General features: G+C 49.6%; 1 protein-coding gene across 2 annotated transcripts in view; it reads right to left on the bottom strand.

The window, feature by feature from the left end:
* Positions 1 to 17,688, bottom strand: part of ZC3H7B (zinc finger CCCH-type containing 7B) — a 79,625-nt gene that overhangs the window by 48,690 nt on the left and 13,247 nt on the right. For both annotated transcript variants that reach the window (XM_043965404.1, XM_043965405.1), the window contains exons 2-4: positions 6,810 to 6,868; positions 1,944 to 1,977; positions 1,474 to 1,671 (exon numbers count right to left, since the gene is read on the bottom strand). In XM_043965404.1, coding sequence (XP_043821339.1) covers positions 1,474 to 1,671; positions 1,944 to 1,977; positions 6,810 to 6,862 — 285 coding nt within the window. In that variant the 5' untranslated portion in view covers positions 6,863 to 6,868. The remainder of the gene's footprint in view (positions 1 to 1,473; positions 1,672 to 1,943; positions 1,978 to 6,809; positions 6,869 to 17,688) is intronic.

Here is a 17,688-nt window from a genome sequence, read left to right as displayed (position 1 = left end):
AGAAGAACATTGTACACGGTATCATCAACATTGAGTATTGACCTACTGTGATGGACTATATTCTTCTCACCAATGCAATGGTACATAAGAGTTCCAGGGAACTCGTGATAGAAGAGGATCTCCAAATCCAAGAAAAAAAAAAACCAAACTGTGGAGTATAGATGCTGAATGAACCATACTATTTCTTTTGTTTTTGGTGCTGTTGTTTTTTTTCTATTTTGAGATTTTTCATCATTGCTCTGATTTTTTCTCTTATAACAGGACTAATGCAGAAATAGGATTAATGTTATTATGTGTATATATATGTATATGTATATAGATATATAGATATAACCTATATCAGATTACCTGCTGTCTAGGGGAGGCGGGAGGGAGGGGAGGGAGGGAGAAAAATCTGAAATTGTAAAGCTTGTATAAACAAAAGTTGAGAACTATCTTTACATGTAACGGAAAAAATAAAATACCTTATATGTAAAATTAAAAAAATTTTAAATTAAAAAAAAAAAGAGCATGCTTTGCTTTTACTAGTTGTGGACAACATTCTTACCCAGGACACTGGTCAGCACCTTCATTGGCTGAGTTCACCAGGATATTTTTAGTTTATTACTAGTATTACATTGTTGCTATTGTGCCATCCATTTTTGAGAGCTTCCCATAAAAGAAAAATTAAAATGGAAACACTGGGTTGTAAAGGGTTTAGCCCTCAGTTATTGGGGAAGTTCCCAAATCCTGGACAGCACAAATTCTGATCCTGGGTTAATAGTTTTAAGGAATCTTCCCTAGTGCCTAGAACATGAAGGCATGAAGGTATGAATGAATGAATAAAGGTGCGAATGAATGAAGGTGTGAAGGTGTGAGTGAATGAATGAATGAATGAATGAATGAATGAATGAATGAATGAATGAACGAATGGAGTCCCATTTTGAGGGATGGCCAAAGGGCAGTTTCCCATCAGCCAAATCATTTGAACCTCTGATGCTCCCAACTTTGGGCTTTTAGCAGGGTGCCAGTGGGCTTACCGAGAGAGAGAGAGAGAGAGAGAGAGAGAGAGAGAGAGAGAGAGAGAGAGAGAGAGAGGGAGAGAATCCAGGGTCTAAACAAAGACTCATTGCCCTGTAGACTCATCAAAATGGTGGGAGGAAGCACTCCTCTGATCACCGCCCCCTTCCAAAAGAATGTCAGGGATTCAGAGAGAGTGGATGGAAGACTTTGGAAGCTGTTGGACAGAAGGGGGCCAGAACTCAATTGGAGGCTGTAGGACTGGAAGGAGATTTGAGGCAGCTGGAGGATATGGAGGCTATAATAATGAAAGGGGGTTGGAAGAAGTAGAAGCAGTGGAGGCAGGAGGAGTTGGGAGCTGTGCATGGAGGCCGGGGGAGGCTGGGGACAGAGGATGCTGGAGGCTGAAGGAGCAGCAGAGCAGAGCAGGCTGGGAGAAGGCTGATGGCCCTGCTGGGCAGCCGGGGTCCTCACCATGTTGAAATAGCAGGCAGCTCGGTTGACGTGTAGCTTACAGAGGAGCTCTCGGGGCAGGGTCACCTCGTCGGAGGCAGCATAGTCAGCCACATTCAGCCCCTCCACATACTGCACCAACGCCTGCTTGAAGTCCTTCTCCCGGAACAAGTCATTCCCCTCGGCAAACAGGTTCCAAACCAACTTGTGGAGGAAGGCCTGGGCTCCCACAGAGGGGCAAGAGAGAGACATCCAGATGTGGGGAGAACAGGTGGGAAGCTCCACCACCCTCCAACAGCCAACCCCTGGAAGCACATCTGCTCCCCAAGGACCAATCCTTGCCCTGCCCCTGTGGCCTCCAGCAGGGAGGGGAGCGGTTCCCACCCCGGGCCCATGTCCTCCTGGAGATGGAGCCTGGAGGGCTGGGGAAGAGGCTGACTATTCTGTGCCCCTCTTCAGGGTCACCCCTTTTCCAGGGGGAGTTCACCTACCTCATAATCTTCTTGCTTTAGTGATATCGTGGACCTAAGGACATAAGGAAATATGTGCCAGGTAAGACCTGGGTCCAAGCATCCGCCTGGGGGCAGGCGGGGAGATAAGATCCCTCTAGATGGGGTTCTGTGTAGCCTGCTAGGCCCAATTCTTCCAATCTTTCCCCATTATTGCCATTGTCCACAGTCAACATTTATTATCTAGCTGCCAGCTAAGTGGCTCATTAGACAGAGCACCAGGCCTGAGTTCAAATCCAACCTCTGACATGTATCAGTGACCCTGGACAAGTCACTTAACAGCTATCTGCCTCAGTTTCCTCATCTTTTAAACCAGGGTAATAATAGCACTTACCTCCCAGGGTTATGGTGAGAATTGGATGAAATATTTGTAAAGCATTTTGTAAACCTTAAAACACTACATAAATGCTAGCAGTAGTCGTGGTCATAGTCATAGTAGCAGTCGCAACAGCAGGTGGTAGTAGTGGTAGTGGTGGTGGTGATGGCGGTGACGACGCACAGAATTTTAGCTGGGCTACATGATAACTAGATTTTCCCCAGGGGTGGACAACAAATGGGACAAATCAGCGAATTACACTTTTTCTATAAAAATAGAATTCCTCATACTGAATGACAGTATAAATTCTGGCAAGCCTTTAACCTATTAGTTAAAGCAGTAGGGTGGCTTACTCAGGTCTTCTGAGTCACTGGGCACTCCTTTCTCACCTCTGAAATCCATCCCTTTCTTCAAGGCCCAACTCAGGTATAATCTCTGAAATTTTCCCTGAGGGAACAGAAGCCTGGATGTGCACCTGGCCTTTATAGAGATTCCTCTCTCCCTTTTATCTTCACTATTTGTCCTTCATCCTTCTCCCCTTTTCAAATGTAAGTGCCCGGAACATAGGGCCAGGGGTCATATCTCTCTCTTCCCACACACAATCAGTGATTAATAAATATATTTTGAATAAATGAATGGATGGATGGTAGAAGATGGATGGATAGATGGATGGATGGAGGGAAGGATGAATGAATGGATGGAAGGAGGGAGGGATGAATGGTTGGACGGATGGGTGGGTGGGTAGACTACACTCATCACCCTCTCTCATTGGGCCAACAGAATGGCCTTGTCCTTTCATTGGCATTTGAGGCTCTTCTCTCCTATGGCCACAGAATGTTGACTCCCAGAATACTCAGCTCGAGGATCTTAGAGCCAAGCCCAGAGGACCCTTAAGATATCATGTAGTCTGAAACTTCCCCGATAGTGCCACTCCCATATTGTTGAGTTGCTGCAGTCGTGTCTGACTCTTCATGACCCCATTGGGGGTTTTCTTGGCAGAGATCCTGGAGTAGTTTGCCACTTCTTTCTCCAGCTCATTTTACAGAGGAGGAAACTGAGTCAAACGAGGTTAAATAAGTGACTTGCCCAGGGTCACACAGCTAGTGAGTGTCTGAGGCCAGACTTGGACTCGGGAAGAGAAGTCTTCCTCACTCCAAGCCTAAGGGCACAATCTGCCCCCAACCTAATAATAATGAAGTTCTACAGAACGCTAAGGTTTACAAAGAGCTCTGGTGTTTGGTCTTCACCTAACTCTATGAGATGGGTCCCACAGGCGCTACAATTCCCATTTTGAAGAGAAAGAAGTGGAGATCCACAGAACTGAGATGATGTGTCCAGGGTCACTTAGCTGGATTGGCATCAGGAAGGCCTCCGTTCAAATCCTGCTGGAGCTCCATTTCCTCATCTGTAAAATGGGGGCAGCAATATCACCTCCCTCGCAGGGCTGTGAGCTCAGAAGAGAGCATTGGTAAAGTGCTTTGTGACTCCTAAAGCAGGATGGGAGGCAGGATTCCAAGCGGAATCCCCTGCCTGGCTCCCTTCCCACCACACTTCCTCCTGTGCCCTAGGGTCAAGAAATCAAAGGACTTGGACCCAGAGCTGGAAGGGGCCTCAGGGGACCTGGAGACCAACCCTCAGAGAGAGGAAAGCACTTACCTAAGCTACCCAGGCAGTGACCAAGGCAGGATATACACCCAGGTCCTCTGACTTCGAATCTGGCGCTCGGGCTCAGTCCCCTGCTGTCTCTGAGGTCTAGCCAGGCCAGACTCCTCACTGCTTTAACCACACATTTGGGAAGAAGCTTTCAAATATTTCATTGAATGAATCCAGTCCAATCGACGGAGTCACAAACATATAATAAACAAGCACGGGCTACGCGGAGGCCCGGCATTGGCATCATGGGCTCTGGAAAGACTTCCAGAGATCAGCCCCCTCGACAGGGATCGTTCCCCCTCACCCGGAGCTTCTCAAATCAGGACCTCATTGCATCCAGACTGAGGATGGACTTCAGAGGCCTCACTGTCGAGCCCTCTCACTTTTCAGAAAAGGAAACTGAGGCTAGAGAGGGCAGGCCGTTGGCACAGGGCCACACAGCTGCCAAAACCAGATCTGAACGGGAGTTTTCGACTCCCAACCTAGGGCCCTTTCCATTGTTTCCTAGCGCACCTGACGCCACATCCTGCTAATACATTCTCATGCTGGTGACTCCTTAAATTCCCACCCTGATCACAAGCCCGCTGAGGGTCAGAATGACATCTCATCTGTCCTTGCGACTCCCACAGCTCAGAGCCTCACACACCAGAGTCACTAAAATATTTACAAAGAGATTGTATGAGAAATGGGTCCACGCCCGGCTAAGAAAGGAGAAGGACCACTTGTAGAAGAAATAGATGAGCTCATGTGCAGTCCTGGCCTAGGGAGTGCGCTAGAAGGCTCATTCCTGGGTTGCAGTCTTCATTGCTCAAAGCTTTGTAACCTTGGATAAGTCATGTCACTCTCTGAGCCTCAGTGTTCTCATCTGTAAAAAGAGTAAGTTGGGGGGCAGCTAGGTGGCACAGTGGATAGAGCACTAGCCCTGGATTCAGGAGGACCTGAGTTCAAATCCGACCTCAGACACTTAACACTTACTAGCTGTGTGACCCTGGGCAAGTCACTTAACCCCAACTGCCTCACCCCCCCCAAAAAAAGAGTAAGTTGGACTACGATGATCTCTGAGCTCCCTCCCAGCCCCAACATTCCTGGTTCTAAGCCCTCTCCAAGTCCTGATGTTCTCTGATGATTTTTCAATTAACAAGCATTTCTCTACTCTCCTTCTCTGCCCTCCTCCCCAGGGGGAAAAAGGAAAAGAAAAAAAAAATGAAATCTTTGTAGCAAATATATCTAGTCAAACAAAGCAAATTCCCACATTGGTCATGTTCTTCTCTGTTCTAAGGCCCTCTCCCAGCCTTGCCATTTCCTGTTCTAAGCTCCCTCCCAGCCCTGCCATTCCCTGTCCTAAGCTCCCTCCCAGCTCTGACATCCCCTATTCTAAGGTCATTCTCCTGATCTCGGCACAGCCCAAGCAGCTTCACCCTGACTTCCTAAGATCACAGATTTAGGGGTGAAAAGGCCCTTGGAAGTCATCGAGTCCAACCCTCTCATTTTACAGATAAAGAAAGTGAGGCACAGAGTGAGTAAGTGACTCATCAACACCAAGCAGCTACCAGCAGCAGAGCACCTTAAGTCAGCAGACTAGCCTGCCCGCAGGGAGCTCCCAGTCCAGTCCATAGATTCCTTCCATCCGTATATAGCATTGCCCGATGGCGACACTTGAGAGAAGCAGCCCCTCAAGTGGACAGAGCCGGCTTCAGAGTCAGGAAGACCCGGGTCCAAGCCTCACACCTGGCACTTCCTGCTCCCGTGACCCTGGATAAGCCATTCATCTCAGCACCCTGGCAATGCTCAGAGACCAGAAGCTGCCAAGCGAGCAGGTGCCCATCCACATGAACAGATTTACTCTTTGGGGTCCCCTGCCAGTAAAGTCACTGGTCCACTCAAAAACCAAACGCGTAAACCAAAACTCGCCCGCCTGAGTGACTGCAGTAGGCAGGCCCTCCCCCTCCGCCCCGCCCCCCAGTGCTCTTGAGCTCAGGAGTTGGGCGCTCTCTGACGGGGAAGCTCAGGGGGTCATCTGGGCAGAGAGAGGGGGAGGAGCTCCTCGGATGACCAGAGGCAGGGGCAGTCTGCAGGCGGTTCTGCCCAGGGCGTGCGGGAGCGGGAGGGTGCTGCTGGGTAATTCTCCATAACCAAAGCTCTTGGGCTTTCCTTTTGGGGGCATCCTGCCCTAATCTGTCCCCGTGGAAGGAAGCCTCTCCCTGCTCGGTGGCAGCAGCGAGTGGGGCCAGCCACAAAATGTCGGCAGGGCCGAGGAATCACTGGACAAATCAGGGATATCTCTGAGGGGCCGGGGCTCACCACCTCCTGGGGAATGGGAGAGGGGGGATGCAGGGAGAGCAGAAAACAGCTCCTCCCCGGCCCTGGCTACCCCGGAAGTCCGACATAGCGTGCTTCACCTTAACACGGGGTGGCATGATCCATCAAGGCCTTGGGGCAGTAGACAGAGGGAAAGGTTTGGATCTCACGAAGACCTGGGTTTAAGTCCCACCTTGGACACATCCTGGCTGTGGAACCCTGGACAAGGGGGGGGGCGGGGCTTTCAGTGTCCCAGACAACTCTGCTTTAGGGGAGAGAGGTTCCATGCTGGAAGTTACCTATTCTTCTGAAAGCAAAGGTCTAGACACACACAACAAATGAAACCCATAACATAGGCTGGAGTGTCTGTAAATTGTTTAAGATAATAAGGTGTCTTATGTGTATGGGGGGGAAAGTCTACGTATGAGTGCAGGTAAACACTTGTGTAGCCCCACAGCTGCACGCTCACTCAGAATCAGTCTCACACACACACATACACACACCCCATTGTCCCACCCAATGAAGGGGCTGCCAACAAACCAAGTTCCCAGCCCCCGAAGTCCTAAAAAAAAAAGACTTACTGAATGAACTGAAGTCCTTTTTCTATTTCTTCCTTTCTTTTCTGCCTCTCCATTAGTCTCTGAGGAGGAAAGAAAAGGTCATTCCGGATGTCCCTGGGCCTCCCCAGCAGACCCCCCCCCCCAGCTCCAGGACCTTTGTGACCAGGGCCGGGCTGCTTAGCCCTCAGGATCAGAGCATCCAGAGCTGGGATGGCCCGTGGGCCTGATTCTGAGTGGACAGCACTTGCAGGGAGAGTACCTGAATTCACCAAACATATCCGGCCCACCTGTCTCCCTTCCACACCCCCGGTCTCAGGGACTCAGTGGAAGACATCAGTACTTTTTGTCTACTAGTGGTACAGCTGGATCTCAGTGTCACAGAATCTTAAGAACTAGAAGTGGAAAGTCAGAAGGCAGTCAGGGACAGTGGAAAAGGTCTGGGATTGGGAATCAAAGGACCAGGGTTCAAATCCCCATGCTTTGCACTGGGTACCTGTGTGACCTTGGGCACATACGCTTCACCTCTCTGGGCCTCAGTTCTCTCTTCTGTAAAATGGGGGAGTTGAACTGGATGATCTCTGAGATTCCTTCTGGCTCTAAATCTAGGAGCCTACAAAGGCACCTCAGAGATGGGTTGGTCTTCCTCATCGTGCCGGAAAAGGAATCTCCCCTACATCGGCCCCGGACAGTGTTCAAAGGGCTCTGACGGAAGATTTCTAGTGACGGGGAACTCACTACTTTCCATAGCAGTCCACTCCACTTCCGGCCAGCTCTTGCTATTAGAAAGCACTATTTGCTTATGTCGAAACAATACCTGCCTCCCTGTAACTTCTATTCCTTGTCCCTTGTGCCTCCCCTCTCTCACCCCCACCTTCCAACAAGTCAAATTCACCTGCCCCGACTGAAGGAGTGGCCATCAGTTAAAGAAGGGTCGAAAAAGTTATGCATGCAATGGAATGCTGCTATGCTTTAAGAACTGATGAAGGGGATGGCTTCAGAGAAACCTAGGAGATTGGTCTGCACTGAGGCAGAGCGAGGTGGCAGAACTGAGAGAATGATGCGATAATGACATCATCAGGGCAAACCGCTAAGAAAAGACTAGTCAACGCAATGACCTTTCCAGAGGACAGATGAAGAAGACTACGACCCACCTCCTGACTGAGGTGAGGAGGGGGCGGGGGCGGACGCAAGATACAGAACAAGACCTTCCTTACTGGACTTCACCAGTGTGGGAACTGCTCTGTCTGGACAAGTCAAGTTTAGATGGCTCCTTGAGGAGATGCTGTAGGAACCAGCCCCCTTCCACTCCTTGGAATCCCTCGAACAAGCCCAACCCTAGGACCACAGACTTTGGAGATGAAAGGGCCCTGAGAAAACGTCTAAGTCACAAGGTCACAGACTTGGAGTCTGAAGGGATCTCAGTCTCAATTTACAAATGAGCCACGGTAGCCCAGAGCTATTCATTGGTCACAGATGGTAAGTGGCAGAAGCAGGATTTGAACCCAGGATCTTGGAGCTGGATCTTAGAACCGGTACAATACAACCCTTTCCTTTTACAGATGATGAAACTGAGGCCCACAGAGTCTCACAGGTCACATGGCTAATAAGTAACAAAGGTAAGATTCACACCCAGGTCCTTGGATTCCAGACCCGGCAGACTTTCCACCAAATCACATTTCCTAAGAGCCCAGAAATCCCCAGGCAGCTCATGGAGAACATCAGACCAGTTCACAGAGTATGGGAATGTAAGGGGCCATACAGGAAAATCTCTGAGTTGAGCAAACATTCTTTTTCCCACTGTTCCATAGTTAACACCAATTCTACAGGCCAGTAGAGGGGAGAAGCGACAGCTATACAGAAGCAGCCAATAACAGAAATCACTTCTCCTTGGTCGTCAGAGAGATACAAACACATGAGCACAGACACTAGGACAGGGTTTAGCATTGATCCCCTTGCACACGTTCATTCTCAGCCCAGGGTCAGGCTAGGGAGAGGAGACCCCAAGGAGGTTAGGCCTGAAAGGTGGGAACAATGTCAAGGAGAGGATGGGAAAAGTGAGATCCATGAGGTCAGAGGAAAATCAGAGCATGTGTCTATGGAGTGATTCAGTTTTCAAAGTCATTTCCTCGTATCAATATGACCCTTTTCAGATCATAGTGTCCTAGATGGGATTTTAGCCCAACTCTCTCACTTTATTATTTTAAATAATATATATTGGTGCTATTCTTTTCAGATTGCTTTCACTCCCCAGTGACTCTCCCAACACCCAACAGACCAGTCCCTTATATCAAAGAAGTATAATTAAGCAAAACAAATCAATACATCGGCCACAACTGACAAGGTATGCCTCATTCTGCACCCCTAGTCCCCCACCTCCCTAGAGAGAGAAAGGAATCTGGTTTCCCCGTCAGTTCTCTAAAGGCAGGGCTGGTCAGCACATCAATCAATTCAAGTTCTGAAGCTTTTCAACGTCGGTTTCCTTTACATGAGGTTTCCTTGCTTCACTCAGCACTCTATCCTTCAAGAGCCTTCCCAAGTTTGTTTGTTTTTTTCTGAATTCTTCATCTTCACCATTTCTTATAGTATAATAATAATACGTCCTGGTAACAGACCACCCCTTGTTCAGTCATTCCCCACACAATGGGCACCCGCCTTCCTTAGAGTTTGTGCCTGCCACAAAGTGCCACTCAAACTGTTTTGGCTTGTGTCCTTTCCCTGTCTTTGGCCTCACTGAGGTTTTGGGAGGCCTACTGAGTTTCCTCCCAGGGTTGTTGGGAGAAACAAGTGAGATAATCACTATAAAGTGCTCAGCACAGTGTCTAGCGCACAGTAGGTGCTATATAAATGTTAGCTATCATTATTCATTATTATTATGTGCTAATCTGTGGCACTTCTGCAGCCCCCATTTTACAGATGGGAAAACTAAACCCCAGAGGTTAAGTTACATAGCTTCCCCAGATTACATAGCTGTTTAAGAGGCAGACTGTGGCTCAGTAAGTGGGAAGAGCTCTTAATAATTCATCATTCCAACCATGGAATGGGCTGTTTGGTGAGCAATGAACGAGTGAAAGGAAAAGCATTTAGGTAAGCATGTACTATGTGCACAACTGTACTACATACCAGGGATACAAAAAGGGAAAGCAAGCCGGTCCCTTCCCTCATTCTAACGGGGGACATACATCCTATGGTCTCTATTTTAAAGCTAATGGGGAAGGAACAGCTTGGGAAGGTGGGTGATGTCTACTCAGCAAGTCTTTTCAGAAGGGTCTCCCCTCACTCAAGGTCTTGAAGCAGGACCTGGATGATCAATGGTCATCCTGGAGACAGGATTCTTGTCCAGGTACAGGTTGGACAAAACGACTCTGAGGTCTTTGCTAGCTCTGGGATTCTGTAAAAACGATTTCCCCTCTTGAGGCCTCAGTTTCCCCAACTGTGAAGTTTGGCATAGGGCAGGTAGGTGGTGAAGTGGATAGGGTGCCCAGCCTGGAGTCAGAAATATTCATCTTCCTGAGTTCAAATCTGGTCTCAAACTCTTATTAGCTGTGTGACCCTGGGCAAGTCACTTCACCCTGTTTGCCTCAGTTTCCTCATCTGGAAAATGAGCTGGAGAAGGAGATGGCCAAGCCCTCCAGGATCTCTGCCAAATGAAGAAGACACAACTAGAACAACAAAGTTTGGGTGACAGTGCCAGCCCTGCTTCCCTCACAGGGTCATTCTTTGATTCAAATGAGAAAGTCAACGGGAAGAGTTCACAGTCATAAAGTGAGCCGTAACTGCATTATTCTGTTGCTCCTCATCTCATCTCACCAACAGGACTGCCAGCTCTCAAAGGGCAGAGTCCGAGTCTCCTATCTCTCTGTCTCAACTTCCTAGCCTAAACAAGACCTTGAACATAGTAGGGACTTTGTCAAGGTTGGGCGAATGACAAAATCTGCTACAATTGGTGACTGGGGAGCAAAAGGTAAATGTACAACTTTTGTGCTTGTGAAGGGGGAAGAGAAGGCCAAGTAAGTACACGTGGAAGGAAGGTTTTTGAAAGAGGACAGACTCAAGATGTTCAATGAGACGACTGGTATCAGATACAGCAAACGCAGAGGTTGGTTTTGCGAGACATATTTGTTACATGGATTTTTCTTTAGGAGAGCTGGGTGTGAGGTAGGGACATGGGAGCCGAGAGAGAGAGAGAGAGAGAGAGAGAGAGAGAGAGAGAGAGAGAGAGAGAGAGAGAGAGAGAGAGAGAGAAGGAAGGAAGGAAGGAAGGAAGGAAGGAAGGAAGAGGAGGAGAAGCATCAGCACCAGGAAGAAAAAGAAGAAGTTGTTGTTACTGAGGCACCTTTTTTTTATTTTTAATGCAGAGAGGAAAAGTCCAGGGAAAAAAGGACAGAGGAGTACGAGAACCTTGAAACCTGCAAGCTAAACTTTGTAAACGTTGACAAAGAAAACTGGGCTGTGCAGAGGAGAGTTCCCTGCAGAATGCTCTTTTGCTGTTCTGCTATGGACATGGAGATGCCCATCTTATTTGGGCTGTCTCAGTGTGGAATAAGAGTAAAGAAGAGGGGCAGCTAGATGGCGCAGTGGATAGAGCACCGGCCCTGGAGTCAGGAGGACCTGAGTTCAAATCTAGCCTCAGACACTTAACACTTACTAGCTGTGTAACCCTAGGCAAGTCACTTAACCCCAATTGCCTCACTAAAAAAAAAAAAAAAGAGTAAAGAAGAAGGCAGGCATCTCTCTAGGCTTCCCTTTCACAAAAGCTGGAGGACCCAGCAAACCCTCAGAGACTGTCCAGTCCAGCCAGTGCCAGTCTAGGAGTCTCCTTCCCATACAATGAACAAATGGTCTTGCTTCGAGCCCTTCGAGGCGAGGGTCCCCTCCCCGACCCCAGCCAGCGCATTCCCATGAAGTTTCCCTTTAAATCTAGCCTAAACCTTCCTCGTCTGAGCTCTCATCCAAGAGAGATGATACACCAGAGGAGAAGTGGAAAGAGATTTGGACTAGGAGACAGAAGAGAAATGGGTTTGAACCCATCTCCAACCGTTAATGGTTCACTGCTTTGAGCCTCGGCAGCTCTATCTGTAAAATGGAGACATCGATACCTCGCCAGATTTTTACAAAGAAAGCATTTGTGAAAACTCCAGAGCGCCTTAGAAATGTGAGGCATCGTTCACCCGTTCATTCGTTTGTGCCACACAACAGCGATAAGTCCCTTCTTCTCGAGTGACTAGATGGGGGAGCACCCCCTAGATGGGCCCCCTCGTCTTTAGAACTGAGGCACAGAGCAGCAGGCGAGCGAGGATGAGAGGGAATGGGAGCTGGTGACCCATATCAGAGACACACGAGGAAAGAAAAACTTTCAGAGCTGAAGAAGTAATGGAATCAGTGTAGACCTTTCTCCTCCTAGGGAAAGGGGGTGGTGGCATGGAGAGCTGGGCTATCCAAGAGGGCAGGGCAGGGCAGGGCAGAAAGGAGAGCCAGCCCCATTCCCAGAGTGCACAAAGAACTGAAATTAAAGGGGGAGAGGGACAGATATGGCAACCAGAGTTTGCCATTGACCAAGGCAAGCCCTTACCCTTTCCCACAGTGAACCTGCACCCTTTTCCTCATAGGGCCAGTGAGGAAAACATTTTGGAAATGGTAGAAACTCTGAAACACGAGTTCTTCCTTTATCATCATCTCCATCTTCCTCCTCCTCGCCATTGTAACCACCCCAGAACCAAAGACAATACTTGTTGCCGTGGGAGAGCTAACATTTGGGGCCCACCCCATATCCCCTCAAATCATGACTGTATCTAATGCGGGCCATAACCCTGCCTATCTTCCAATCTTGACCGGGCACTCGTAAGCCAATCCCACTACTGGTAGGCATGGGAGCTTGGGCCTGCTCCACTCCCCACCTGGCTCTTCGGGTCACCTCTCCTTAGAGAGCGACTCGCCATATTGGTGCTGGGCTGAGCACAGACACCCAAGTGGCCTAGCCCACTTGAGCTCAGAACACCCGAGCTCAAGCCATTGATCAGCCTCACATCCCGGGTAGCAGGGAAGCCAGGCCGGCACGCTCTGACAGTCCCTTGGGACTGCCCCCACGGATCTGGCTCCAGACCGTAATGACAAGAAGTAACAATCAACATTCGCACAGTACTTTACACTTACAACAGGCTTTACAGGTATGAACTCAGCTGATCCTCATAGGACAGCCCCAGGAGAGAACCGGGCTGACTCGCCACACGCTTCTGTCGTTCAAGGACCGACCTTGCTAAGGATGGAGAGGTTCATCACCAGAAAGTTGATCACTGGGCAATGATCCTTTTCAGCCATAGCAATGCAGGGGTTCGAGACGGGCTGGTCGTGCGGCGAGAGAGAAGAATCGACGACGGACATCTCTGTGCTCCACCGGGGTCCTTGTGACGTCCTGAGAAGTACAGGAAGGCCTTCATCTTGCCGTGTGGACAGACGCCCTGTGGAAAACTGGTGGAAGGACATGGATGGGCATCGCCCTGGGTGGGCTACAGCCAGCATCTTTGCAGCAAATACCCACATGGACAAGATCCAGAGCCTTTGGGGGTTCAGTCAAATGAAACAATATAAAGTGCTCAGCAACTTTAAAATATAAATCTTGGCTGTTTTGTTACACTTACTATTACAATTAATTATATTAATAATCGAGGAAGACTTACTAGCCATAAGATGATAGTTTTGTATGTCAAACTCTGAGGTCATAGAGTCCAACCTCATTTGACAGAGGAGGAAGCTGAGGTGACTTGGCCAAGGTCACCCAAGTAGTTAGAGGCGGTGTCACAGAATCCAGGATCTAGACTTAGATCCAACCCCTATGCTTTACAGATGAGGAAAGGAAGGGCCAGGGAGCCTCCTGGCTGGGGAACTCCAGTGGTCACTTTGCAGGTGCAAAACTGGGACCCAGGGAGAGGAAGCAGCTTGCCTGGGGTCCCACAGCTGGTAAATATCCTTGGCAGGGATCTGACTCCAGACTGAGCCAGGGCTCTCCCCTGCACCCTGCGTCAGAAATAAATGACCTGTGAAATCCTCCCACAAGCCCGTCCAGGCCACCACCACGATCATCATAACAGCTAACATTTATAGAGCACCTACTGTGTGCTTAACCCTTTACAAATATCATGTCATGTGATCCTCACAACAACCCTGGGAGGCAAGTGCCTTTTATACATGAGGAAACAGAGACAAACAGAAGCGACCTGCCCAGGCTCCGCCCAGTCGGTTAAGTGTCTGAGTCTGGATCAGAACTCAGGTCTTCCTGACTCCAGCCCCTGCACTTTATCCACTGTGCCCCTGGCTGCTCCTAGAAAACCTCCGAGGTTCCTTCCACCTCTAGACCGAACCAATTCATTACACCCTGACTGTATTCAGTAGTTCTTGGGGAGATGCAGAGATGAATGGAAAAAGAGGCGGCCTACTTAAGGAAGCCCAGAGCCAACCTGCCAACCATTGGTGCTGTTTACAAATGGAACCTGCCGCCCTGCCAGACAGGGCGTTCTCCATCACCGGTGGTATGCAAGCGGTCTCCTTGTTGGGAAGGTTTCTCTTAAGGCGGGAGGCCTCCTCAGTTGCTTCTGAGATTGAGGAGTGGTCTCTGCCGATCTGGGGCTAATAAAAGCTAACAATGTGCCCTGCCCTCCCCCTGTTAAAGGGCTGATGGGAGGCCCTTCCTTATTCCCTCCCTCGGAGAGGGCTCCCATTCACCATCCTTGGGCAGATGGGATGACGTGAACACACAACTCCAGGGGGTTCATCTGGCACTCGATGCTCCTGACCTCTCATGGTACTGACCATCTGTGCCAGGGGCCCTCGAGTCAAGGGATCTTAGATCTGGAGCTGAAAGGAACCTTAGGAGTCATCCTCGCTCCTTTTACAGATGAGAAAGGCAAGGCTAAAGTGGAGAGACTTGCCCAGGGTCTTCTGGCCAGGCAGTGTCTGAAGGTGCATTTGGCCCCAGGTCTTCCCAAGCCCAGTCTCACTGCCCTGTCCCCTATACCCATTGTCCTGTCTTTCAGGGAGTGAGGGCCTCATCTCTCCAGAGAGACTACAAGGGCAGGGATCAGGTCTCATCTCCCCTACAGCCCCTAGCACTGGTCTGTGCGCTCAAAGACACCAGTGACATTGTAATACTTCCCACTAGTATGGATGCTGACATTATCCCCATTTCATAGGGGAAGAGAAGTGCCTGAGCCATGATCCTAGTTAACAGAATCCAGCGCCAAAACTTCAGACTCCGTTCAACAGACTTTACTCCACACCCATGACGATACAGTAAATGCAGGTCAAATGGAATTGGCCCTGAGCTAAAAACAAGGGGCTGGGAGGCAGCGGCTTTCTGTGAATCCTGTCCTGTTAACTTGGTAATGGGAGGGCCCAGTCTGAGAATGAGAGGAGACCGGAGCTCAGAGAATGAATGAGGGTGACTAGCTAAAGAAGCCTGCTGGCTCTGGAAAAGTTATCAGGAGAATGGGCCTGGGGCTGGTCCCTCGCTTGATTAGCAAGCAGAGTGCTTGTATGGTTCTTTTCATGTAAAAAATGTAACTGAAAGAACAAAGGAAGGAAGGAAGGAAGGAAGGAAGGAAGGAAGGAAGGAAGGAAGGAAGGAAGGAAGGAAGGAAGGAAGGGAAGGAGGGAGGGAAGAAGGGAAGGAGGGAGGGAGGGAGGAGGGAAGGAGGGAAGGTAGGAAGGAAGGGAAGGAAGGGAAGGAGGGAGAGAGGAAGGAAGGAGGGAAGGAAAGAAGGGAGGAAGGAAAGGAGGGAGGAAGGGAGGAAGGAAGGAAGGGAAGGAGGGAGGGAGGAAGGAAGGAGGGAAGGAAGGAAGGAAGGGAAGGAGGGAGGGAGGAAGGAAGGAAGGAGGGAAAGGAGGGAGGAAGGAAAGGAGGGAGGGAGGAAGGGAGGAAGGAAAGGAGGGAAGAAGGGAAGAAGGAAGGAAAGGAGGGAAGAAGGGAGGAAGGAAGGAAAGGAGGGAAGAAGGGAGGAAGGAAGGAAAGGAGGGAAGGAAGGAAGGAAGGAAAGGAGCAAAGGAGGGAAGGAAGGGAGGGAGGGAGGAAGGGAGGAAGGAAGGAAGGAAAGGAGGGAGGAGGGGAGGAAGGAAGGAAGGAAGGAAAGGAGCAAAGGAGGGAAGGAAGGGAGGGAGGGAGGAAGGGAGGAAAGGAGGGAAGAAGGGAGGAAGGAAGGAAAGGAGGGAAGAAGGGAGGAAGGAAGGAAAGGAGGGAAGGAAGGAAAGGAGCAAAGGAGGGAAGGAAGGGAGGGAGGGAGGAAGGGAGGAAGGAAGGAAGGAAAGGAGGGAGGAGGGGAGGAAGGAAGGAAGGAAAGGAGCAAAGGAGGGAAGGAAGGGAGGGAGGGAGGAAGGGAGGAAGGAAGGAAGGAAAGGAGGGAGGGAGGAAGGAAGGAAGGAAGGAAGGAAAGGAGCAAAGGAGGGAAGGAAGGGAGGGAGGGAGGAAGGGAGGAAGGAAGGGAAGAAAAAAGGAGAGAAAGAAAAAAGTTAAGAGAATAGAAGAAAGGAAAAGGAAAGAAAAGGGGAAAGGGAAAGAAAGGGAAGGGACGGGAGACCCTGGGTTCCAACTGAACTTCAGGGTCCCTAACTCTTGGAGTTGTTGTGAGGATCAAAAGGAAGAAAAAAAAAAAACCCTTAAAGTGCTATGTAAACATTAGCTGTTGTTGTTACACTTCTTTAATCTCCTCTGTCCTGCCCCCAGGGCCTAGCACAGGCCCCCAATAAACACCCTGGTTTGTCAGCCCAGCATCCCAGAGGGAGGGCTGAGTTTGGTGTCAGGAAGACCGGGCATTGAGACCAGACTTTCTCTGCCTCACGTATTGCAGCTTTTACAAGACACATTTAAATTTGCGTCAGAGCAAATCAAATTAAAGTGAGAGCTAATGCAAATTAAAATAGGCCTTTCAAAACACACAATATCAGAGACCCAGAGGAAGGCCACTGGAAGTGAGCGAGATCATTTTTCAAATAAATACCGTATGGATGTCTCCTTCCCACAACGCCCCACCCTCCTCTCACCTCGGAACAAAGAAGCAACACAGACTAGCACACAGGCCACTTCTCACAATGCATCCCCCATCCAGTCCCAGCAGCCCACCTGTCTCTGAGAAAGCGCGATTCACCTATTCACCAATTCTCCGAATTCATTAAAGATTGATAGATCAAAGTTCTGAACTCTTTCCATGTTGTAAAAGAGGGGTTATTTCTGACAGGGGTGATAAGGGAGTGGGTGTTTCTTGGAACTGATTAATATCACTTTCATTTGCCAATGGATTCTACCCTCACCCCTTCCCTTATGCAGAGAGACATCTTCTCTTGTTAGCATCTCTAACAGCCAGTGTGGAAAGAGTGCTAGCTCGGGAGTCGGAGGCACTGGGTTCGAATCCTGTCTCAGCCACTTAACACCCATGTGACCCAGAACAAATCCCTCAGCCTCCATGTCCTCACCTGGAAAATGAAGGGTTTAGGCCTAGACGGTGCCTAAGCTCAAGGGCAGGGACCCTGTCAATACCCAGTCACTGGGCATTTAACACGTTTTTGTTACTATTCCATCTCGATAACTCATCTCTCCAGGACTATCTCCCCTCACGAGCCCTGGAGTAGTGCTTCCCACACCATTGACCCTCCCAGCCCTCCTAAAGGGACGTGGCCCATGGGGAGAATGAAACTGCTAGCTTGCCCCCACCACCATCTGCCACCAAGCAGGGAAGCCCCAAAGAAAGCCCTGCTCCCAGCCTGTCCCCACCCCGCTCTGCCACCAGAGTCCTTGTCGCTATCTAATGGTTCAACATCAGAAACTGATGCAGCTTCACAAAGGGAAACACCACGAAAGTGTCGCCTTGCCATTGCCTGGGCACCAAGGCCCACTGGGGTTCTGCCATCTGCCCTGTGG

The sequence above is a fragment of the Dromiciops gliroides genome, chromosome 5 (genome assembly GCF_019393635.1).
Source record: "Dromiciops gliroides isolate mDroGli1 chromosome 5, mDroGli1.pri, whole genome shotgun sequence".
Lineage (NCBI taxonomy): Eukaryota > Metazoa > Chordata > Mammalia > Microbiotheria > Microbiotheriidae > Dromiciops > Dromiciops gliroides.
The sequence above is the reverse complement of the archived record's forward strand: the minus strand, read 5'-3'. Positions and strand labels throughout refer to the sequence as shown.